At 50.5% G+C, this 24,780-nt stretch overlaps 2 protein-coding genes across 2 annotated transcripts in view; one reads left to right on the top strand and one right to left on the bottom strand.

Moving 5' to 3' along the window:
* The window catches only part of LRTM2 (leucine rich repeat transmembrane protein 2), a 733,960-nt gene that overhangs the window by 199,339 nt on the left and 509,841 nt on the right, over window positions 1-24,780 (top strand). The gene's annotated exons all lie outside the window — the stretch shown is intronic.
* On the bottom strand, window positions 112-22,851 carry SVOPL (SVOP like). Its single transcript, XM_075210726.1, has 12 exons — window positions 22,780-22,851; window positions 21,856-21,980; window positions 19,658-19,721; window positions 19,009-19,134; window positions 18,288-18,416; window positions 6,646-6,719; window positions 5,951-6,147; window positions 5,551-5,662; window positions 3,251-3,332; window positions 2,440-2,529; window positions 2,215-2,328; window positions 112-149 (listed from the first exon to the last, which is right to left on the bottom strand). Exons 1-12 carry the CDS (start codon window positions 22,849-22,851, stop codon window positions 138-140), a joined length of 1,197 nt encoding a protein of 398 aa, XP_075066827.1. The 3' UTR covers window positions 112-137.

Here is a 24,780-nt window from a genome sequence, read left to right as displayed (position 1 = left end):
GAAAAAAATTTATTTTCTCGCATCCTCATTTTCTGAAACTGTTCCGTACAGTCATCTGTAGAACTAACAAAAGATAAACTAACATTTTGCTTTAACAGTTGTAATAATAAAAAAAAAACTTCTCTTCTGTGTTGCCTTCACTTGACTTGCTGGAAAAAGAGGGAAAAGATGATTAAAGGGGTAAATAAAAAAATATTAAATTGTACATTTACAACTGTATTGGTTGTATAGCTGTGTTGTATACATGTAGGTGTTAGTGCTGTACACATGTAGGTGTTAGTGCTGTACCCCTTTAGATGTCATCTCTGCAGTTAGTGGATGCAAATGTTTCGTAATTCTAGATTTTTTTTCTGCCTACGTTTTGCTATTTAATCTTTCTGCAATCAATAATCTCCCATTAGAACAGTACCCGCCATAGGTGTACGAGAGAATACTTGCCTAACTTTATCGTGTAACTTTAATTTCCTTTTCAATCCTCCATGGCTGCCATTATAATGGGTAGAATTCCTTTTCCAGATTAGGTAGAGTGTGGTGAGAAATTTGCCCCCGGATGGTATATAACGGCTCCTCTTCATCCCCCGTGTTTTCCTGTCCCCCAGTAATAGGTAAATCGGGTAGTGTGTAATTATTGTCTGTAGTGTATGGGCCTTATCTTCTCATGAGTCCCAACGACGCACCACTGATGCTGCAAGCAGAGGACCTGGCTCGCTACCTGGGGAACACCAGTCTGCTACCGTTAGGAGCTGATCTGGTAAAGGGAATTCGAATTTGGCACCATTTTTATGATCTTGTGGTCTGTGCGCGTACCCCACCATAAGTCACAGGGTGCCAAGATAAAGACCAGCATTAAGGAGGGCTGTGAAACTGCTCTAAAGTGTTCCCTGCTTTGGGAAACTTTTTGCTGCGTTCGATTTGGTGTACAGCGATGCTGGCTGCGGAAAGGAGCCCAAGTCAAACCCCGAAGGGCACCCACGCTATGTAAGACCCTTAGTTGGGTGTGCTGGATTCTTTCCACATACTCTTGTAGAGACTGTGCAAGGGAATGACAGCAGGATACACTGTTCATGGAGCCTGTGATAATCCTCTAACTATTGAGTTTGGAGGAATCTTTTCTGCAACTCATAGTTCTCAACCCAAGGGAAGAACTCGGACCCCTGAGCAGTTTAAGGAGCTTGTGTTCTGGATGAAGAAATATTTTGTGAATAAGGAAGATCTTAGTGCTGTGCAGAGATTTGAAGAGGGCAAGGTCTGGGAAAAGCATGGATTTAGAGAAGATACTTGCGATCAGAACGTAATTCTTCAAGAAATCTGTAAGATTCCTCTAGTAATGAATCCAGAGATTAAAGAAACCGGCTGTTTACTTTGGATAATGTGGGAATTTACTTGTACAAATCACCACCTAATATAAATACAAATCTGTAGAAGGAATCTGTTGTCTCAGGACTTATGTTTGAAGATCTCATTAGAATGTTTTCCTTGGCACACAGTTTCCTTAGGCTGGACAAACTGTTGGGCCATAATTATCCATTCAGTGATGAGGAGGCTCAGAGGTGGAGTTTGCACCCAAAGGTGTGACTAGTTTGTCCTTTTAGAACATCCCATTTGAATATAAGGGTCCTCGTAGGGATCCAATGGATTGGAAGATGGAAAGTTCAAAGTTTTAAGAAGATTCATTTCAACTTGCTAATCTTTTGAAATCAGTTGTGGCCACGGCGCCTGGAGTGTGGAGACAGACAGTTCATACAGATGGCCCAGATGAAGTGAGCAGACAGTAAAGAATTGAGTTAATACCAAGGCGTGTTAAGTTTCTATATGAGGCATCGTGAGATGCTATTTCTTTTTGCGCCAAGATAACTCCATCAGTGCTGGCTAGGAGAGCAGTCTGATTGCGTCCTTGGGCAGCAGTTGCTCAGTCATAGAATAGTTTAGCCAATCCTCAATTCGTATAGTCCTGGCTCTTTGGAAACAAATTGGACACTATCCTACAGAAGATTTTTGGGATTAATGTTGGCCTCTTGCCAGAAGATAGAAGACTGAAGTACAAAGTTATAGCCAAGCTCTTCACACTCGCATAGACCTGACTGGAATATGGATGGCTTCATGTAGGCTTGTAAAAAGATGAATTTAAGAAAAACTATACCTCTAACGCACAACGAATGTAACATGTATTCATGTGTGGTCAGATTTGTGTTTCAGGTGTAGATACGCTCTTACCTGTAGGGCTCGGCCTTTGGTCTCGATGGGCAGAGTGAACGCTGAAATTGCACAGATAAAACACACACAGGCAAACAGGCAGAGCGCACCAGTAATGGAGGCACTTAGCAAGACCTGCAGGATGAGGGGGAGGTTACATTAACAACAACCTCAATTTACACAGGAATTAATACAAACATGCCACGAGACAGGCCTCTTGTGCCGCCTATACATTGGAAATCTTACTTGAGCAATAAATGGGGCCGCCATAGCTCCTATACGACATATAGAGCCGCTTGTACCCATTCCGATGGCTCTCATGACCGTTGGGTAGACCTGCGGAGGGAGAGCAGTCACATGACGTGGCTGGTGGACTAAATCTATGGCCTATGTGTTCCTGTGTACTAGGCCCACCCCTGTGGACACGGTTTATGTGTAATCGGAGCGCAGCCACGTAATGTAACAGACCAGGAGGAATGATGGGGAATAGTTATTAGTACGTTACATAATAAGCCACAGCTAGAATAAGTCACTCAATTTGCTTAAGTGCCAAGTGCTATTCTTTAAATTACATTTAAATTAAATTATTAACTTTTAAAAACCAGTTTTAAGTTCTATATGTTAAGAAGAACAATGTGGAAATTTAATACTCCATAATGAAAGTGGGTGTCAGTCCAGGGGTTCATTTTATTTATTTCTACCAGAAAAATATATTATATTGAACAAGCTTTTTGGCAAGTAAAGCCTCAGGGAACTGATAAAGTAAACCTTTAATCTACAAACAACTTTAAATGTAATTTATAGTAAGTTACTTTATGCTTAAGACTCTACTTTCTTTTCCCCCCCCCTTCAAAAAATATTTAAATGCAAAGTAATTAAAAGGACTTTTTTTTTTGTAGAACGTGATGTCGATTCTAAAAACAAAAATCCCAAACACTGCAAATACATTTTTTTTTTCCCCCTCCAAAAGGTATTTTTACGTATTTACCCCCATGTAGTTGTCTTTGAAGTTTCTTAGACTGCAACAGAAATGACTGATGGCAGGAGACACACTTACTTCTGCTGTGTAAATGTAGATAGTGTTGAAGTTTGCAGATACCAAAGCCCGAAGACAAAAGAGAATCGCAATGAGGCCAGTACTGTAGGAGTGAAGTAGAACATTAGTCAGACGCACTGAGCAATTTCCACACCCCAGCTTATCCATGCGTCCAGCAATTGCCACACCCCAGCTTATCCATGCGTCCAGCAATTGCCATTCACACTGTTAGGACATCTATGTTTTGTTTAATCAAAAGTGAGTCACAAATATTCATTAATCGTTTTTCAACATGCAGCTAAGTTTGCAAAAGTAAGTGCTTTATATTAATGAGGGCTGGGATGAGTGGGAGAAGCTAGTCTTCTCTGACAATTGGGCCTTGTAATTAAAGGATATTTCTTTTTTGGATAAACTGTATAGTTATGAAAAATATTCTGCAGTTGGATTAATACCTTGTTGGAATTTTTTTTCTTTGCTTCAAATGATTCAAAGGCAACTCTAGCTGGGAGGTGATGTTAATCTAGAATAAATCTGGGACAGCGTCGATGTTCAAAGTGGGAAATTTGGAAAAGTTTTTAGAACCATTTAGCTATAAATGCCTAAACTTGAATTTCAGGATCTGTCGGTATGATCAGACGTAATCATGTTCAAAATGAGCCTGGCCACTAGTGGAACTTCAGGACTTTTCCAAACATAATTTAAGTGCCAAGCTACTAGGTTTTACTAAATCTGCTCCTCACCCCAGCTATACACACATGCCATGTGTTGCACCACACTGCTCCCTTGTCATTTGGGCAGGAACCAAGTCCAATGTCTGCTTTTGACAGGTACACAATGTAATGAGGTCAGTGGGGGCTTGAAGATATTCACACACATGATTGTGGTCCAGTCCTGCACAAGCCGTAACGCTTAGTTGGGCTGACCTGAAGAAGAACAGGATTGGGTGCCTGCTTATCGGAGGGTGGCTTTTGAGTCTGCCTCCAAGTCATCGGGTTGCAGCAGGCACTCTGCAGAGAGTGGCACTGGGATGTCTAGCTGAGCTTAATGGAGACCAAAAGGCACCCATATGTCAGCAAGAGTTAACTCGATTAAGTCTGTTTCAACCCTTGATTAGTGCACGGGTGTCTGGATGAAAGTGGACCTACAGCTGACCACTAGTGGAGGTAGTCCCACAAAGTCTTCAGCTAAATGCAGGTCTCAGTTTGGTTGGATGCCCTGATCACCCCTAGGTGACAATGGATCTTCTAGGGGACATATTGGGGAACTATACAAAAACTTGAGGGACCCCCCTTCCCCACCTAGTGAAATTTAAGAATTAGGCAAACAATGTATAGCACTATCACCAGACAGGGACATTGCTGGCTGAGAGGAGATGCCAGATGTGCTTAACCTTTATTTGCCACACCTTACACCTTGCTCCTGCCAAGATGCTATTACACATTTTCCTGAACTGCAGATATGTAAAAATGATTGTTGCCTTTCAAAGGTCTTGTTAAAAAAAAAGTTCCACATTGACCGTTCAGACCTATTCCATCACAATTTAGTAGTGAAATTGGCCTGTGTGTTTAAGGATAACAACAATGAACGCATTTGCAAATAGTGGGATCTTAGGATTCAAATGATGCTACGAAAATCACAATCTACAGCCAGTGGAAGCAGCCACTGTGAACCAATAAACATGGTTGTAGTTTTTTCACTAGGAGACTGCGTTCTTGTGGATATTTGTACATCCCACAAAATAAGAGTGACTGGTGTGAGGTGGTGAGAGATGGTTTCTAAGGTACATGAAATATGACAAATTAATACCCCCTCTACACACAATACCATTCAGATGGAGGTGGCCTTCTGTAATGAATATTTGAGATCCATATTGACCACCCACAAACCATTTATGATCGGCATTTCAAAAAGCGTTGTGTTTGCACCAGTGCATTTGGCCGTACATTTAAGGGCCACAGCTATCCTTCACTCTCAGATGATGCCTCTACAAGCTAGAAATACTCCCAAATGTGTTGAGGTGTTTTGTTTTTTTTAATACAAAATTAAGTGGTGCACCGTACAAATGTAGGCATGTATGGATGAATTAACGTCCAATCTCCCCCCCACTTTAGTAGCACCCTATTCATTAAAAAAAAAAATCAGTTTTCACTTAAAATACTGGTGTCTGTCCAACTTTCCCTGTGGAAACTGCAAATCAAGGCGTCCTAAGCTGCTATTGTGTTTAGCGAGTATTTTTCACTTTAGAATTACCTCCCAAATATTTATTTCTGAGCTAGCGGTGGAGCAGGTGGTGATGCCTGGGCGGTGTCTAGGGGTCTTACCTTGACATACAAATCATAAGAAGCAAGAAGAAGACTCCAGTAGTGGTCATGGTCAAACCGAGAGCCCACCGCCGGCCGAGCAGGTTAATCCCCAGAATGTTGAAAGGAATTACTAAATGAATAGAGAACAAGGTTTGAATGTATCACTTAATCTTTCAGTGAATAAAATGTTGCTACTTTGTGTCGAGTGGTCCAGTGAGTATTTACTCATGTTCATCTACACTAAATCACGGCTAAGTTGGGCTATTCTCTTTGGGTTTAACCAATTGGCCATTGAAGGGTTCATAGGAAGAAGGTGAACAGAACCCAATGGTTAGAAATAACCCATCTATTCCTGGACTGTTTCTATGCTAAACCAGTTAAGGTCCAACAAACCCTTTAAGAATTTCTAGATACTCACAGCTGATCTCTCCCACCGTGCTGATGATCATGGTCTTGTAATCGGAAGGACTTAACATGTTGCAGTAACAGGGGCGTCTGACGTCTTTTTCCTCTACTGCCCCCAACGGTGGTTGACCTGCTCCACACAACAGATTCCGCTCCAAGAGCTCCGAGCTGGCCAGGATTACTCCGTAGTAGGCGAAGGAGATGCCCAGCCTGAAGGGTTATACATTTTTAAAAAATAGTTTCTATCACCATGAAGCAATTTATAAGGGAGGATGTAACCTGCTGAACAACTAAAACTCACTCGTGGACATTTAATGGGACGCTATAAACAACAAACACATTCCTCTTAGACACCTATAGTTGATCATTATTTTGCAAATTGACCCCTCCTGCTGATAGTACTTCAAATATTAGCATGAAGCCTATATTATATGATATATGAAATCGCATTGGGTCTATTTGCATTACTTAATGTTTCCACTTGGACTGCGGCAGGAAAGAACCATTCAAATTGTATATTATTGTACAATGTAGCTTGTATATTATACTGGGCACCTTGAGTGAATGTCTCCCATAAAAACCTTGTACTTTCCCCTGTGACATGTTTCCATTATATTATACTTTTACATTTGAAATCCTTCCAACCCCGTCCTTTCCAAATCCTGCATTTTCCCATATTCAGGAGTCCAAAACCAAGAATTATTTTACCATATGATCCATATTTGCAATGAAGTCCGCAAATATTTCCGGTCTAAGAGATCACAGAAGCTGCCTGTAGTTTCCTAGGATAGAAATTAAATGTATCATTATAATTATTCTCATTGATTTGTAAGGCAGCACAGTCTATTGGGGAAAGGGGTGCAAGAGGAGCGAGTGCGGCTCAGAGTGGAGATTGGAGCAATTTTGATGGTGTACCAGTGAGAGTAGGGTAGTTATGAGGGTGTATCAGAGTGAGTGGCACAGACGGGAGTAGGGCGGACGTGAGGGTGCGCCTGCATGAGGGGTACAGGTGGGAGTAGGGCGGACGTGAGGGTGCGCCTGCATGAGGGGTACAGGTGGGAGTAGGGCGGACGTGAGGGTGCGCCTGCATGAGGGGTACAGGTGGGAGTAGGGCGGACGTGAGGGTGCGCCTGCATGAGGGGTACAGGTGGGAGTAGGGCGGACGTGAGGGTGCGCCTGCATGAGTGGCACGGGTGGGAGTAGGGCGGACGTGAGGGTGCGCCTGCATGAGTGGCACAGGTGGGAGTAGGGCGGACGTGAGGGTGCGCCTGCATGAGTGGCACAGGTGGGAGTAGGGCGGACGTGAGGGTGCGCCTGCATGAGTGGCACAGGTGGGAGTAGGGCGGACATGAGGGTGCGCCTGCATGAGTGGCACAGGTGGGAGTAGGGCGGACATGAGGGTGCGCCTGCATGAGTGGCACAGGTGGGAGTAGGGCGGACCTGAGGGTGCGCCTGCATGAGTGGCACAGGTGGGAGTAGGGCGGACGTGAGGGTGCGCCTGCATGAGTGGCACAGGTGGGAGTAGGGCGGACGTGAGGGTGCGCCTGCATGAGTGGCACAGGTGGGAGTAGGGCGGACGTGAGGGTGCGCCTGCATGAGTGGCACAGGTGGGAGTAGGGCGGACGTGAGGGTGCGCCTGCATGAGTGGCACAGGTGGGAGTAGGGCGGACGTGAGGGTGCGCCTGCATGAGTGGCACAGGTGGGAGTAGGGCGGACATGAGGGTGCGCCTGCATGAGTGGCACAGGTGGGAGTAGGGCGGACGTGAGGGTGCGCCTGCATGAGTGGCACAGGTGGGAGTAGGGCGGACGTGAGGGTGCGCCTGCATGAGTGGCACGGGTGGGAGTAGGGCGGACATGAGGGTGCGCCTGCATGAGTGGCACAGGTGGGAGTAGGGCGGAAGTGAGGGCGCGCCTGCATGAGCGGTACAGGTGGGAGTAGGGTGGACATGAGGGTGCGCCTGCATGAGTGGCACGGGTGGGAGTAGGGCGGACGTGAGGGTGCGCCTGCATGAGTGGCACAGGTGGGAGTAGGGCGGACGTGAGGGTGCGCCTGCATGAGTGGCACAGGTGGGAGTAGGGTGGACATGAGGGTGCGCCTGCATGAGTGGCACAGGTGGGAGTAGGGTGGACATGAGGGTGCGCCTGCATGAGTGGCACAGGTGGGAGTAGGGCGGACGTGAGGGTGCGCCTGCATGAGTGGCACGGGTGGGAGTAGGGCGGACGTGAGGGTGCGCCTGCATGAGGGGCACAGGTGGGAGTAGGGCGGACGTGAGGGTGCGCCTGCATGAGCAGCACAGGTGGGAGTAGGGCGGACGTGAGGGTGAGCCTGCATGAGTGGCACAGGTGGGAGTAGGGCGGACGTGAGGGTGCGCCTGCATGAGGGGTACAGGTGGGAGTAGGGCGGACGTGAGGGTGCGCCTGCATGAGTGGCACAGGTGGGAGTAGGGCGGACGTGAGGGTGCGCCTGCATGAGTGGCACAGGTGGGAGTAGGGCGGACGTGAGGGTGCGCCTGCATGAGGGGTACAGGTGGGAGTAGGGTGGATGTGAGGGTGCGCCTGCATGAGTGGCACAGGTGGGAGTAGGGCGGACGTGAGGGTGCGCCTGCATGAGTGGCACAGGTGGGAGTAGGGCGGACGTGAGGGTGCGCCTGCATGAGTGGCACAGGTGGGAGTAGGGCGGACGTGAGGGTGCGCCTGCATGAGTGGCACAGGTGGGAGTAGGGCGGACGTGAGGGTGCGCCTGCATGAGGGGTACAGGTGGGAGTAGGGCGGACGTGAGGGTGCGCCTGCATGAGTGGCACAGGTGGGAGTAGGGCGGACATGAGGGTGCGCCTGCATGAGTGGCACAGGTGGGAGTAGGGCGGACGTGAGGGTGCGCCTGCATGAGGGGCACAGGTGGGAGTAGGGCGGACGTGAGGGTGCGCCTGCATGAGTGGCACAGGTGGGAGTAGGGCGGACGTGAGGGTGAGCCTGCATGAGCGGTACAGGTGGGAGTAGGGTGGACGTGAGGGTGCGCCTGCATGAGTGGCACAGGTGGGAGTAGGGCGGACGTGAGGGTGCGCCTGCATGAGTGGCACAGGTGGGAGTAGGGCGGACGTGAGGGTGCGCCTGCATGAGTGGCACAGGTGGGAGTAGGGCGGACGTGAGGGTGCGCCTGCATGAGTGGCACGGGTGGGAGTAGGGTGGACATGAGGGTGCGCCTGCATGAGCGGTACAGGTGGGAGTAGGGCGGACATGAGGGTGCGCCTGCATGAGTGGCACAGGTGGGAGTAGGGCGGACGTGAGGGTGCGCCTGCATGACTGGCACGGGTGGGAGTAGGGCGGACGTGAGGGTGCGCCTGCATGAGGGGCACAGGTGGGAGTAGGGCGGACGTGAGGGTGCGCCTGCATGAGGGGTACAGGTGGGAGTAGGGCGGACGTGAGGGTGCGCCTGCATGAGTGGCACAGGTGGGAGTAGGGCGGACGTGAGGGTGCGCCTGCATGAGTGGCACAGGTGGGAGTAGGGCGGACGTGAGGGTGCGCCTGCATGAGGGGTACAGGTGGGAGTAGGGCGGACGTGAGGGTGCGCCTGCATGAGTGGCACAGGTGGGAGTAGGGCGGACGTGAGGGTGCGCCTGCATGAGTGGCACAGGTGGGAGTAGGGCGGACGTGAGGGTGCGCCTGCATGAGGGGTACAGGTGGGAGTAGGGCGGACGTGAGGGTGCGCCTGCATGAGTGGCACAGGTGGGAGTAGGGCGGACGTGAGGGTGCGCCTGCATGAGTGGCACAGGTGGGAGTAGGGCGGACGTGAGGGTGCGCCTGCATGAGGGGCACAGGTGGGAGTAGGGCGGACGTGAGGGTGCGCCTGCATGAGTGGCACAGGTGGGAGTAGGGCGGACGTGAGGGTGCGCCTGCATGAGGGGTACGGGTGGGAGTAGGGTGGACATGAGGGTGCGCCTGCATGAGTGGCACAGGTGGGAGTAGGGCGGACATGAGGGTGCGCCTGCATGAGCGGTACAGGTGGGAGTAGGGTGGACGTGAGGGTGCGCCTGCATGAGCGGTACAGGTGGGAGTAGGGTGGATGTGAGGGTGCGCCTGCATGAGCGGTACAAATGGGAGTAGGGCGGACGTGAGGGTGCGCCTGCATGAGGGGTACAGGTGGGAGTAGGGCGGACGTGAGGGTGCGCCTGCATGAGGGGTACAGGTGGGAGTAGGGCGGACGTGAGGGTGCGCCTGCATGAGGGGTACAGGTGGGAGTAGGGCAGACGTGAGGGTGCATCTGCATGAGGGGTACAGGTGGGAGTAGGGCGGACGTGAGGGCGCGCCTGCATGAGGGGTACAGGTGGGAGTAGGGCGGACGTGAGGGTGCGCCTGCATGAGTGGCACAGGTGGGAGTAGGGTGGACGTGAGGGTGCGCCTGCATGAGTGGCACAGGTGGGAGTAGGGCGGACGTGAGGGTGCGCCTGCATGAGTGGCACAGGTGGGAGTAGGGCGGACGTGAGGGTGCGCCTGCATGAGTGGTACAGGTGGGAGTAGGGCGGACGTGAGGGTGCGCCTGCATGAGGGGTACAGGTGGGAGTAGGGTGGATGTGAGGGTGCGCCTGCATGAGAGGTACAGGAGGGAGTAGGGCGGACGTGAGGGTGCGCCTGCATGAGGGGCACAGGTGGGAGTAGGGCGGACGTGAGGGTGCGCCTGCATGAGTGGCACGGGTGGGAGTAGGGCGGACGTGAGGGTGCGCCTGCATGAGGGGTACGGGTGGGAGTAGGGTGGACATGAGGGTGCGCCTGCATGAGTGGCACAGGTGGGAGTAGGGCGGACGTGAGGGTGCGCCTGCATGAGGGGCACAGGTGGGAGTAGGGCGGACGTGAGGGTGCGCCTGCATGAGGGGCACAGGTGGGAGTAGGGTGGACGTGAGGGTGCGCCTGCATGAGTGGCACAGGTGGGAGTAGGGCGGACGTGAGGGTGCGCCTGCATGAGTGGCACAGGTGGGAGTAGGGCGGACGTGAGGGTGCGCCTGCATGAGTGGCACAGGTGGGAGTAGGGCGGACGTGAGGGTGCGCCTGCATGAGTGGCACAGGTGGGAGTAGGGCAGACGTGAGGGTGCGCCTGCATGAGCGGTACAGGAGGGAGTAGGGCGGACGTGAGGGTGCGCCTGCATGAGCGGTACAGGAGGGAGTAGGGTGGACATGAGGGTGCGCCTGCATGAGTGGCACAGGTGGGAGTAGGGCGGACGTGAGGGTGCGCCTGCATGAGGGGTACAGGTGGGAGTAGGGCGGACGTGAGGGTGCGCCTGCATGAGGGGTACAGGTGGGAGTAGGGCGGACGTGAGGGTGCGCCTGCATGAGCGGTACAGGTGGGAGTAGGGCGGACGTGAGGGTGCGCCTGCATGAGGGGTACAGGTGGGAGTAGGGCGGACGTGAGGGCGCGCCTGCATGAGGGGTACAGGTGGGAGTAGGGCGGACGTGAGGGTGCGCCTGCATGAGTGGCACGGGTGGGAGTAGGACGGACATGAGGGTGCGCCTGCATGAGGGGTACAGGTGGGAGTAGGGCGGACGTGAGGGTGCGCCTGCATGAGTGGCACGGGTGGGAGTAGGACGGACATGAGGGTGCGCCTGCATGAGGGGTACAGGTGGGAGTAGGGCGGACGTGAGGGTGCGCCTGCATGAGTGGCACAGGTGGGAGTAGGGCGGACATGAGGGTGCGCCTGCATGAGGGGTACAGGTGGGAGTAGGGCAGACGTGAGGGTGCATCTGCATGAGGGGTACAGGTGGGAGTAGGGCGGACGTGAGGGCGCGCCTGCATGAGGGGTACAGGTGGGAGTAGGGCGGACGTGAGGGTGCGCCTGCATGAGTGGCACAGGTGGGAGTAGGGTGGACGTGAGGGTGCGCCTGCATGAGGGGTACAGGTGGGAGTAGGGCGGACATGAGGGTGCGCCTGCATGAGTGGCACAGGTGGGAGTAGGGTGGACGTGAGGGTGCGCCTGCATGAGTGGCACAGGTGGGAGTAGGGCGGACGTGAGGGTGCGCCTGCATGAGCGGTACAAGTGGGAGTAGGGCGGACGTGAGGGTGCGCCTGCATGAACGGTACAGGTGGGAGTAGGGCGGAAGTGAGGGCGCGCCTGCATGAGTGGTACAGGTGGGAGTAGGGCGGACGTGAGGGTGCGCCTGCATGAGGGGTACAGGTGGGAGTAGGGTGGATGTGAGGGTGCGCCTGCATGAGAGGTACAGGAGGGAGTAGGGCGGACGTGAGGGTGCGCCTGCATGAGCGGTACAGGTGGGAGTAGGGCGGACGTGAGGGTGCGCCTGCATGAGCGGTACAGGTGGGAGTAGGGTGGACATGAGGGTGCGCCTGCATGAGCGGTACAGGTGGGAGTAGGGCGGACGTGAGGGTGCGCCTGCATGAGCGGTACAGGTGGGAGTAGGGCGGAAGTGAGGGCGCGCCTGCATGAGCGGTACAAGTGGGAGTAGGGCGGAAGTGAGGGCGCGCCTGCATGAGCGGTACAGGTGGGAGTAGGGCGGACGTGAGGGTGCGCCTGCATGAGTGGCACAGGTGGGAGTAGGGCGGACGTGAGGGTGCGCCTGCATGAGTGGCACAGGTGGGAGTAGGGCGGACGTGAGGGTGCGCCTGCATGAGCGGTACAAGTGGGAGTAGGGCGGACGTGAGGGTGCGCCTGCATGAGTGGCACAGGTGGGAGTAGGGCGGACGTGAGGGTGCGCCTGCATGAGCGGTACAAGTGGGAGTAGGGCGGACGTGAGGGTGCGCCTGCATGAGTGGCACAGGTGGGAGTAGGGCGGACGTGAGGGTGCGCCTGCATGAGCGGTACAAGTGGGAGTAGGGCGGACGTGAGGGTGCGCCTGCATGAGGGGTACAGGTGGGAGTAGGGTGGATGTGAGGGTGCGCCTGCATGAGGGGTACAGGTGGGAGTAGGGCGGACGTGAGGGCGCGCCTGCATGAGCGGTACAGGTGGGAGTAGGGCGGAAGTGAGGGCGCGCCTGCATGAGGGGTACAGGTGGGAGTAGGGCGGACGTGAGGGTGCGCCTGCATGAGCGGTACAGGTGGGAGTAGGGCGGACGTGAGGGTGTGCCTGCATGAGCGGTACAGGTGGGAGTAGGGTGGACGTGAGGGTGCGCCTGCATGAGCGGTACAGGTGGGAGTAGGGTGGATGTGAGGGTGCGCCTGCATGAGCGGTACAAATGGGAGTAGGGCGGACGTGAGGGTGCGCCTGCATGAGGGGTACAGGTGGGAGTAGGGCGGACGTGAGGGTGCGCCTGCATGAGGGGTACAGGTGGGAGTAGGGCGGACGTGAGGGTGCGCCTGCATGAGCGGTACAGGTGGGAGTAGGGCGGACGTGAGGGTGCGCCTGCATGAGGGGTACAGGTGGGAGTAGGGCGGACGTGAGGGTGCGCCTGCATGAGGGGTACAGGTGGGAGTAGGGCGGACGTGAGGGTGCGCCTGCATGAGCGGTACAGGTGGGAGTAGGGCGGACGTGAGGGTGCGCCTGCATGAGGGGTACAGGTGGGAGTAGGGCGGACGTGAGGGTGCGCCTGCATGAGGGGTACAGGTGGGAGTAGGGCGGACGTGAGGGTGCGCCTGCATGAGGGGTACAGGTGGGAGTAGGGCGGACGTGAGGGTGCGCCTGCATGAGGGGTACAGGTGGGAGTAGGGTGGACGTGAGGGTGCGCCTGCATGAGTGGCACGGGTGGGAGTAGGGTGGACATGAGGGTGCGCCTGCATGAGCGGTACAGGTGGGAATAGGGCGGACGTGAGGGTGCGCCTGCATGAGGGGTACAGGTGGGAGTAGGGCGGACGTGAGGGTGCGCCTGCATGAGCGGTACAGGTGGGAGTAGGGCGGACGTGAGGGTGCGCCTGCATGAGGGGTACAGGTGGGAGTAGGGCGGACGTGAGGGTGCGCCTGCATGAGCGGTACAGGTGGGAGTAGGGCGGACGTGAGGGTGCGCCTGCATGAGGGGTACAGGTGGGAGTAGGGCGGACGTGAGGGTGCGCCTGCATGAGCGGTACAGGTGGGAGTAGGGCGGACGTGAGGGTGCGCCTGCATGAGTGGCACAGGTGGGAGTAGGGCGGACGTGAGGGTGCGCCTGCATGAGGGGTACAGGTGGGAGTAGGGCGGACGTGAGGGTGAGCCTGCATGAGAGGTACAGGAGGGAGTAGGGTGGACGTGAGGGTGAGCCTGCATGAGAGGTACAGGAGGGAGTAGGGCGGACGTGAGGGTGCGCCTGCATGAGTGGCACAGGTGGGAGCAGGGCAGACGTGAGGGTGCGCCTGCATGAGCGGTACAGGTGGGAGTAGGGTGGACGTGAGGGTGCGCCTGCATGAGCGGTACAGGTGGGAGTAGGGCGGACGTGAGGGTGCGCCTGCATGAGCGGTACAGGTGGGAGTAGGGCGGACGTGAGGGTGCGCCTGCATGAGGGGTACAGGTGGGAGTAGGGCGGACGTGAGGGTGAGCCTGCATGAGAGGTACATGAGGGAGTAGGGTGGACGTGAGGGTGCATCTGCATGAGCGGTACAGGTGGGAGTAGGGCGGACGTGAGGGTGCGCCTGCATGAGGGGTACAGGTGGGAGTAGGGCGGATGTGAGGGTGCGCCTGCATGAGAGGTACAGGTGGGAGTAGGGCGGACATGAGGGTGCGCCTGCATGAGCGGTACAGGAGGGAGTAGGGCGGAAGTGAGGGTGCGCCTGCATGAGCGGTACAGGAGGGAGTAGGGCGGACGTGAGGGTGCGCCTGCATGAGCGGTACAGGAGGGAGTAGGGCGGAAGTGAGGGTGCGCCTGCATGAGCGGTACAGGAGGGAGTAGGGCGGACGTGAGGGTGCGCCTGCATGAGTGGCACAGGTGGGAGTAGGGCGGACGTGAGGGTGCGCCTGCATGAGCGGTACAGGAGGGAGTAGGGCGGACGTGAGGGTGCGCCTGCATGAGTGGCACAGGTGGGAGTAGGGCGGACGTGAGGGTGCGCCTGTATGAGGGGTACAGGTGGGAGTAGGGCGGACGTGAGGGTGCGCCTGCATGAGCGGTACAGGTGGGAGTAGGGCGGACGTGAGGGTGCGCCTGCATGAGCGGTACAGGAGGGAGTAGGGCGGAAGTGAGGGTGCGCCTGCATGAGCGGTACAGGAGGGAGTAGGGCGGACGTGAGGGTGCGCCTGCATGAGAGGTACAGGAGGGAGTAGGGCGGACGTGAGGGTGCGCCTGCATGAGGGGTACAGGTGGGAGTAGGGCGGACGTGAGGGTGCGCCTGCATGAGGGGTACAGGTGGGAGTAGGGCGGACGTGAGGGTGCGCCTGCATGAGGGGTACAGGTGGGAGTAGGGCGGACGTGAGGGTGCGCCTGCATGAGCGGTACAGGTGGGAGTAGGGCGGACGTGAGGGTGCGCCTGCATGAGCGGTACAGGTGGGAGTAGGGCGGACGTGAGGGTGCGCCTGCATGAGCGGTACAGGTGGGAGTAGGGCGGACGTGAGGGTGCGCCTGCATGAGAGGTACAGGAGGGAGTAGGGTGGACGTGAGGGTGCATCTGCATGAGCGGTACAGGTGGGAGTAGGGCGGACGTGAGGGTGCGCCTGCATGAGAGGTACAGGAGGGAGTAGGGTGGACGTGAGGGTGCATCTGCATGAGCGGTACAGGTGGGAGTAGGGCGGACGTGAGGGTGAGCCTGCATGAGGGGTACAGGTGGGAGTAGGGCGGACGTGAGGGTGCATCTGCATGAGCAGCACAGGTGGGAGTAGGGCGGACGTGAGGGTGCGCCTGCATGAGCGGTACAGGTGGGAGTAGGGCGGACGTGAGGGTGCATCTGCATGAGCAGCACAGGTGGGAGTAGGGCGGACGTGAGGGTGCGCCTGCATGAGGGGTACAGGTGGGAGTAGGGCGGACGTGAGGGTGCATCTGCATGAGCAGCACAGGTGGGAGTAGGGCGGACGTGAGGGTGCGCCTGCATGAGGGGTACAGGTGGGAGTAGGGCGGACGTGAGGGTGCATCTGCATGAGGGGTACAGGTGGGAGTAGGGCGGACGTGAGGTTGCGCCTGCATGAGGGGTACAGGTGGGAGTAGGGCGGACGTGAGGGTGCGCCTGCATGAGGGGTACAGGTGGGAGTAGGGCGGACATGAGGGTGCGCCTGCATGAGCGGTACAGGTGGGAGTAGGGCGGACGTGAGGGTGCATCTGCATGAGCGGTACAGGTGGGAGTAGGGCGGACGTGAGGGTGCGCCTGAATGAGCGGTACAGGTGGGACTAGGGCGGACGTGAGGGTGCGCCTGCATGAGCGGTACAGGTGGGAGTAGGGCGAATGTGAGGGTGCGCCTGCATGAGTGGCACAGGTGGGAGTAGGGCGGACGTGAGGGTGCGCCTGCATGAGAGGTACAGGTGGGAGTAGGGCGGACGTGAGGGTGCGCCTGCATGAGGGGTACAGGTGGGAGTAGGGCGGACGTGAGGGTGTGCCAGTGTGAGTGGCACAGGAGGGAGCAGGACAGGTGAGAGGGTGTGCCAGTGTGAACAGATGGGGAGTAAAGAGATAGGTTTTCAGAGAGCGTTTAAAAAGATTAAAGTCTGGGGGAGAGTCTGAATGGGAGCGGTAGGGAGTTCCATAGGTGGGTTGCAGCACAGGAGAAGTCTTGTAGGCGGAAGTTAATTAGCAGGTGAGATGCAAAGAAAGAAGGTTCTGTACTTGTAATCAATCTATATAACTGGAAACAGCTGGGAAATCAGAACACCTACTCTGCCTCATATTATAGAAGCTTCTCCTCACGTTAAGGGTGGATAAACCCGGGTGCTTTATTTGTGCCTATGGTACATTCCTTTCAAGCAGCTTTTCCTCGAATAAAAATAACAAACAGCGCTGGAAACTAATTGTCTATAACATGGATGAGTCCGTGAAGTGGTATAAAACAATTTATTCAATACAATTGAAAACAAATAGCATATAAAATGATATCCTGAATATATTATCAAGCAACAAATACAGATGAATACATGAATGACCTCTACATAAATATATCAAGATATATGTACACAACCAATAAATAAGTATATCCTATAAAAACTGAATAATGGCCATGAGTCAAGAGGATAAGTAGAGCAATAGGTATAATATTAAGCCACTAGAATTAGCCGTGTAGCTGTAAAACTCAGTCCTTGATGATGCTGTATCCTATTAAAGCTTTCCTCAAAGAATAAATGTCTAGTGAATCATGGCTGAGTGGTTTTCCAACTCAATAAGTGTACAAATCCAGAGATGCATAGATATTGATGTTTCCCCAGAGATAATAAATCCCCGTGGTGATTTAGTGGTGTGCGTTACCTCAGAATGATCTAGGAATAGAAAGAGGAAGCCCACTATATCCACTGCTAGTAATCTCCGGACACCGTATACTAGAGACAGTTTCAATCCAATTCATAAAAGCTGATACTCAGCCGTTCACATCTTTAGTACAGCTCACCGTAACATATAGGAGACAATCTCATTCCCAGTCAGATTTACCGTAACATATAGGAGACAATCTCATGCCCAGCTTTTCCTTGAATGACTGGTAAAATAGGGACCATTGATACCTGGTGAATACTAACGCTCTGCGTGCTACCCAGCAGTTCTGATCCACAGTTAGTGCTCAGAGATAGATTCAGCCAAAACAGCCAGCAAAGAAGTGCTACAGCAGCTACATATTTCCATAGAAACATGAGCAGTAGAAGAGCCTCAGTGCCAGCAATTACCCCCCTTAAAGCCAAGGACACTAGGTTGGGGGGGGGGGGGGGCAGTTGGCAAACGGTCGGCTTGGCGACTTAGTGGAGTGAAGTGGCAGAGTTATTCCTTCCTGTCGCACATAAAAATTCAGATAATGGTGACCAGAGTTTATATGTAACGGAACATCACCTTCACATTATATAGTTATTGACAGTCACCTAGGATGGACTTGTACTCTCTCTGTATTTTCTACATTTTATTTTCTAAATGCATAAATTTGGGAACTCTCAACCAAATAAATATTAATATTCGACTATTTAAATACTGAATTGAGGACTTCACTATCCATCGTTAATACAACTATCGCTCTCTTGGGATTTATACTTATTAATGTCATAATACGAAGGGGAAACTTTATATTTTATCTTGCAAAATAAACTATTTCATTTGTGCATTACAATAGTGAGGACGGGCCCCCTTCTGTAAATTATTGTGATATTAGAAGTTACCAAAGAGTTTTATGTCCATATACAGATCATGGAAATTTGTGGAGACTTCTAATATTTAATCGTTTACAGCAGGATGTGTTACTCCTTATAATGCACCTGGTTTCACCTGTATTTTATTAGGGTTTTTTATTCTTCAACCGAGCTAGTATTAGTTATATAATATGCTGAACATTACTTACCGACATTGGTTCCTTAAGGGTCCCCTCAGGCGTCTTTGAGCGGTTTATTCTGGCGATCCGTTCCAAGGTTTCCGTTGCCGCCTGAAATCTCCCCACAGAGACATTGAAACGCGCCGACTCAGGAATAAACTGCCGGGAGAGATATTGTATCCCCATCATAACTAATCAACTGAAGCTGATATGAAAACCATAAACTAACGCATTTCACTTCAATGTTTTCAAAGTATATATTGATACTTAATTACAGCAGAAACAGTTATACTAAGAATTATAGGGAACGTTTTTTTTATGGATAAACAGCAGGAATTTCTCAAGTTAGACAACATCTTTACCTATAAATATGTCCTAATGTAGGAAACAGTCCTGTTGCGTGAGCAGATTCATCAATGTGTGTATATTTGGGAGACGTTTTACCCTGAAGGGTTTCCATATACAGTTATTTCCATATCTAGATTATGTTTCAGGTAATAATTACAACTAAAAATCTTTTTATTTAATTATCACATATTTTCATGTATTACGTATATTCAGATATTTTCACATTTATATACACATTTTGGGAATTATGAGATAATCCAAACAAGACTTTTCCTGGTGGCTCACTCACATTTTAGTACACGGCTCCTTCACTCAAGCTTGACAACTTGCTAAGGATCCAAGTGGATACTCTGCTGCGAAATGTCTTCCACAGGGAGAAAGAGACCAAAAAAATAAATCTTACTTTGAATACAAGGACAAGTATGATGCCAGGAATAGATGCCAGTCGGATAAGCCAGCGCCAGCCTATGGTAGGTATAACCACTGATCCCAGCCCAATGATAAGTAAGGATCCCGCCAGCCAAAACAGCTGCAGATAGAGAATGACATAAACAATTGACAATTATATTGTACTATTCATTCCTTACAATATAAGCTGTATAAGAACAACACATTACCCACTTCTAGGATATATAGCATTAGGAAAGGAGCAATGTGAGACCTGCTATGCAATAGGTGAGTGTCAGCTCTTGGGACAAGTGGACATCTTATCTCCTGCTAAAGGGTGGGATAATTAATTAGAATTATAGTATTGCTTCACCCAGAATCTACATTGTACAGGCGCTGTGTAAGAAGATGACCTGGCGCTCATACATTACATCACCTGTGCGCCAGTTCATCTCCCTGATCTGCGCTTGTCTCAAAACGATTTTGTTGCAACTAGTAATAAAATATTTGTGATTTTATTTGCAATAATACAAAACTTTTGTCCCAATATCAACCAAACAGGCGCGAACTGTGCCCTGTAATACCAGACGTTGTTACATCATTATACATTATTTGTGTCTCTTGGGTTTCTGTTGAACCGGTCCACGTCCATGATCTGAATTTACCTGTGATAAGGGGAGCATGTACCCACGGAACTTCTTTGGTAAAAACTCAGTCTTAATAATTAGTCTGAAAGAGACGATAAAAGTTGTATTTATTAAGTTAGAGAACTGTTTATTTTCACCATAGTCCACACAAGAGTCATATTAAACTGATGTATGTATGTAATTGGGTCACAACTTTCATTAATATCACCTGGATTCTGATCACAGAGTAAATATTCACCATAAACTCTGCAATTTTGTATTAATAGCTTCTTTATAGGCTCATTGTGGCCATCTTGAATACTTCCTTCGGGATAAGACATATATAGTCTGCCTATGCATTAGCTCTTTCTGCATCCGTTATAAAGTGAACATTTTGAATACACACAGTGGGAGAGGCTATTATGTGAACTCAACTATTATTCATAAGAATGCAGCCAATGAATTCCCAGGGACTCATTGACTCATGAATATTAGTCAGGCCTCATGAATATTAGTCAGTGTCTCAGTGATGACCAGGCTCATTCCTATCCGCATATTGCACTGTATTGACAGGTTACCCTGTTTTTAAGGGCAGCCATGATATTAACGGATTTCCCACTCGATGGTGCCTCAGGATCTTGTATCCACTATCAGGGAACAATAAAGAACCCAGATTTGCCCACAGAGCTAGCACTTATAGACTCTGCTACTGAAGAGTCTTGGGGATTTCCTGTAGATATACTAATATATAAGTCACTATATGAAAATGTAATTCTTTTGTCTAGAAGAGTCAGAATCCTGGCTTGTCCCTCATCAATAGTGTGAAGGGAATTGCCCCCCCCCCCCCCCCCCCCCGGATTTCTGGGAGATTCCGTGTAAAGTGTCGGTTTTCCCTTTGATTAACGCTAAACACAGCTGGAGATTTGCTGCTCTCGGTGTCTGTAATTTCCTTTCTCCCAATAGAACATATTATCAATACCTTGTCCTTATCTCCTATATTATCTACAGTCTGGGAACAGCCTTGATTAATTCCACAGTTTTATTAGGAACTAAATATAATTAACGCAACATGTTGAGTGCGATATTGTTATCTAGCATTAATATGCACATAAAATACAGTATAGAGATGATTTGGAGATAACCACCTAAATTAATTTCCCATATGCCCCATTCCCACAACTAACACAACACCGGAGGTCCCGTCCTAGAGAAGCCCATGGTTGAGGTATCCCCATACTTTATGAATTTTCCAGACCAGGGTCACTAGAAAGCATTATATGGTAATATAAAACAAAATCTCAATCAGTTTCCTAAGGGGTGAAACCATCCAGGGGAGGACTGGCAATTTTTAATCTAGTGAAGGAGGGGGGAGGGTGGGGCGGGATTGATGACTGTTGCCAAAAATCACCGGGCTTGGTTTGTCTAATGTTGCCGTGCAATGCGTACTCTAGTCAAGTGACCAAACTACGAGCTCTATACAACACTGAGAGCAATCTAGTGAATAATATACAATACAAAGCATTTGTATTGACCACTACACAATGTATAATTTTATGAATGAGATACAATGTAGATAGCATTGTAATGACTGATATACAATATTGAGTTTATACTACTGACTATTATACAAACCATAAAGCCACCTAATGATCTCTGCTAGAGGCGGTGGCACCCTAGGTTCCTCTCCACCCTCAGTCGGTGGGGAGCAGGAGGGGGATTTCATTCTCTGTGCGGCTTATGTTCTGTCTCTGTAACAGGCTTGGGGGATGATGCTGCTCTGTGACATTATCATACCCATAGACAGCTTCTAGAACTCTGATTGGTGGATAGCGTCAGCCAATCATTAATTAGGATGTTTAGACCAATACTCTAATTGATAAATGTCCAGTGCTACCCATAAGTCATAGTACTGGGCCAGCCCTGACTGATAAGGGGAGATAGGCCTGGGGGAAAATGTCCTCTTGTCCAGTTACTGGTTGAAGCAGCTTTGACCTGGTTTATAATTCTCCAGTAACCAGGATCGGGAAGAAATTATAATACGGGGCACTACCTGCGGAAGTCTGAGGCCCAACAACATCCTCCTAGAAAATGGTTTATTATCATTACTCTTAACGGGTAAATAAAATAATGGGACTGTGCCAGAAAGTCCTCTTCAGCTTGCGTTCCACCTAAGGAGCCCTAACTTCAAACTTTAGTCCAACATTTTAATTGTTTCTTGATACAAATATTCCAATTACCCTTGGGCATGTCCCGAGACACCACATCCCACCATACACCTCAGGAAAACAAACCAGCCATACGATGGAGCGAAGGAGGTGAGCAGTGAGAAGTACGCCCCCCACAGGAAGGAGATGACCAAAATCTGCAACAATAGGATTGAGAGGTATTTAATAATGCATCACATGACATTAGGGGCCTCGTTTAAAGCTAGAAGGGTTGAATTTTACACCTCATCAAATCATGTTGCACTGCAGGGTGGGAGGAGGCGAAATGCGTAGACGGAGTTATAGTTGGGAGGTGGCGTGTTCTGGCTCAACTTTAAGTTGCAGCATAAAAATAAAGTTGTCCATTATTCGTGTGGTACATGCAAAAGTAACCAGTATTTCCCCTGCAAGCAAAAATGCATTTGCACCTCCGGCATCCCATCATGGCTGGTCCAGGTACAAATTTGATTATATAGTGAAAGTGATACGAGCTGCAAAAGTGAACTTCAGATTCGAATAAACTACAGCTATAAAATATATATCGCTGTTGTCTAAACAAAAACATATTTCGATATTTTAGAGATTGGAGTTGACAAACCAGGCTGCTTCCATCAAATTTGGACTTGACGTCAATAGCTTGAGCATCTGTACGCACAACGACTAAGGAAGAGGATGGACCCAGTGACTTCCCCATACCACTATTATCTGCAGAGTCTTGTGCTCTGCCACAAAAGGGTAACTAGGTTCCTCATCTGACTGAAGATCTCCCACATTCTGTCTTTCTTTGAAGCACAATATAGATCACAAGCTGAATCTCGAACGTAAATGTCTTGTAAAAAGGGTTGTGTTAAGTATTACTCAGAAATTCTCCCCCTTATCTCATTGGTTCTGGGTGTGTTTCTGAAGATAAAGTTGTCAGCAATAAATGTCTACATAGAGGACGCTATCACCCGTCACCTTCAGGCGTCCGTATCTGTCTGCGAGAAGCCCAAGGGCTATGCTGAAAACCATGTATCCGAAAAACACCATCTGCAAAACACATACAAGGCAGGAGAATTGTACATTTCTTTTAAAAGAAGGGTTCGTTCTGGACAGTAATAGATACCAGACGTCTTGAGTACTCAGTACACCCCCAACAAGGTGTTATAACCCATAGCAAACACATCATTATCGAATTTCCCAAGCTTAGAAAAATTAAACAACTATCTGACTGGTGACTGTGGACTACACCAATTTTTCCACTGCACCTGTTTTCATAAATCTCCGATATATATTTTGTAGAGCCAAATAAAACAAGGTATTCACATTAAAGCCATGTAAAGACATTAATGGACGGGATGTCCTTTGTAAAACAAAGTTTAAACTGTGTCCCACAAGGAGCGTAGAGAATAAGCCGAACCATCATTCATAAACAGGGGGTCTCTTGTCTTTGTAGGACACTGGGGGGCTCCTTTACTACTCCTTGCATGGGAAATTCAATGGTGTGCCCCCTGGCATGGTGGGCCCCCTGGCATGGTGGGCCCAAGGCAGATACCCTTTAAGCCTCCTTATTCACCCGTCTGAAAGATAGCGTCAAAGGTTACATTTTGGTAAAGCCACAGAATTATTCTTTTCAGGGACAATTTGTTCGAATCTCTGTTCTGAGTCGGTGGATGATATTTCACATTATTTAGTCAAGCTAGCAATATTGTATTTTTTATTAATTTTAGTAAATGCTTTTTAGAAAATAGGCTTCTTGTTTAGGATAAATATCACCTTTATAACAATAAATATTGGATATAATTCCCCTTTAAGGAGATGACCTCCACACACCTATGGTGGAGATACAAGGTAGGTCCAGCTGCTGACAGAGAAGAGTGGAGCAATTCTTGTGCCCATTTTGCAAACACTTTGGTTCCCCCGGATCAGGGCAGTTGTAGCTGTTTTATGAGTAACATCGGCCAAGGTGATGTCAACATGGAACTTCAAAGGGACATTATCATCAGTATGGGACAAAATGGAGCTTAGAGCCCAAGATTTCTGTAAATGAATTTAAAGATTGAGGGAAAATAGCAGCTGAAGATCCATTAACTGCCATTTTCAGCAGCATATTATCTGTGAGTTTCCAGTTATTGATGCATTTCCCTCTGATACCAAAATGTATTCCTATTGTCCCAGATTTCTGTTTTACCAACACAGTCCCCTGCACTGACTGTGCCTTAAGATTACTAATCCAGGAATCGCTGACTCGCTGAAAAACGAGTCCCTGAAATTCCTCTCCCTATGCAACCAATCTGACTTACCTTCCTCATTGCTTTGTTACATCACGTACCTGCCTTTATGTCACCTGAAGTAGTGACCCCAAGATCCCTTTCCTCCTCAGTAGTTTCTATTACCGGCTCTATAATGTACTACTGAGGAGGAAAGGGATCTAGGAGTCAGTATTTCAGGTGACATAAAGGCAGGTAAGTAATGTAACAAACCAATGAGGAAGGCAAGTCAGATGCTTGGTTGTATAGGGAGAGGAATCCGTAGCAGAAAGAAGTAATAATACCACTGTATAGGTCATTGGTACGGCCTCATCTAGAATACTGTGTTCAGTTCTGGAGGCCGTATCTCCAGAAGGCTATAAATATATTACTGACTGTACAAAGAAGGGCAACTATAATGGTGCATGGTCTACAGCACAAAACTTACCCGGAAAGACTAAAAGATCTTAATATGTATAGTTTGGAGCAGAGAAGGGAACGGGGGACATGATAGAAACTTATAATATCAAGAGTTATAACAAGGTGCAGGAGGGAAAGATTCTTCAAAGGAAGAGAAGTATTAGAACATGAGGACATGTACTGACACTGGAGGGAAGAGAAGTATTAGAACACGAGGACATGTACTGACACTGGGGGGAAGAGAAGTATTAGAACACGAGGACATGCACTGATACTGGGGGGAAGAGAAGTATTAGAACACGAGGACATG

Source organism: Mixophyes fleayi, chromosome 4 (genome assembly GCF_038048845.1).
Source record: "Mixophyes fleayi isolate aMixFle1 chromosome 4, aMixFle1.hap1, whole genome shotgun sequence".
In the NCBI taxonomy this organism is placed as follows: domain Eukaryota; kingdom Metazoa; phylum Chordata; class Amphibia; order Anura; family Limnodynastidae; genus Mixophyes; species Mixophyes fleayi.
This window is presented reverse-complemented; position numbering and strand designations above follow the sequence as displayed.

Excerpts from the sequence above, each read along its gene's own strand:
- SVOPL (XM_075210726.1), bottom strand. The coding sequence starts at position 22,851 with ATGGTGTTTTTCGGATACATGGTTTTCAGCATAGCCCTTGGGCTTCTC. Across the intron at positions 6,148-6,645 it reads TTGCAAATATGGATCATATG|GCTGGGCATCTCCTTCGCCT; the intron begins GTAAAATAATTC and ends ATAACCCTTCAG. Across the intron at positions 3,333-5,550 it reads CTTATGATTTGTATGTCAAG|TACTGGCCTCATTGCGATTC; the intron begins GTAAGACCCCTA and ends TCACTCCTACAG.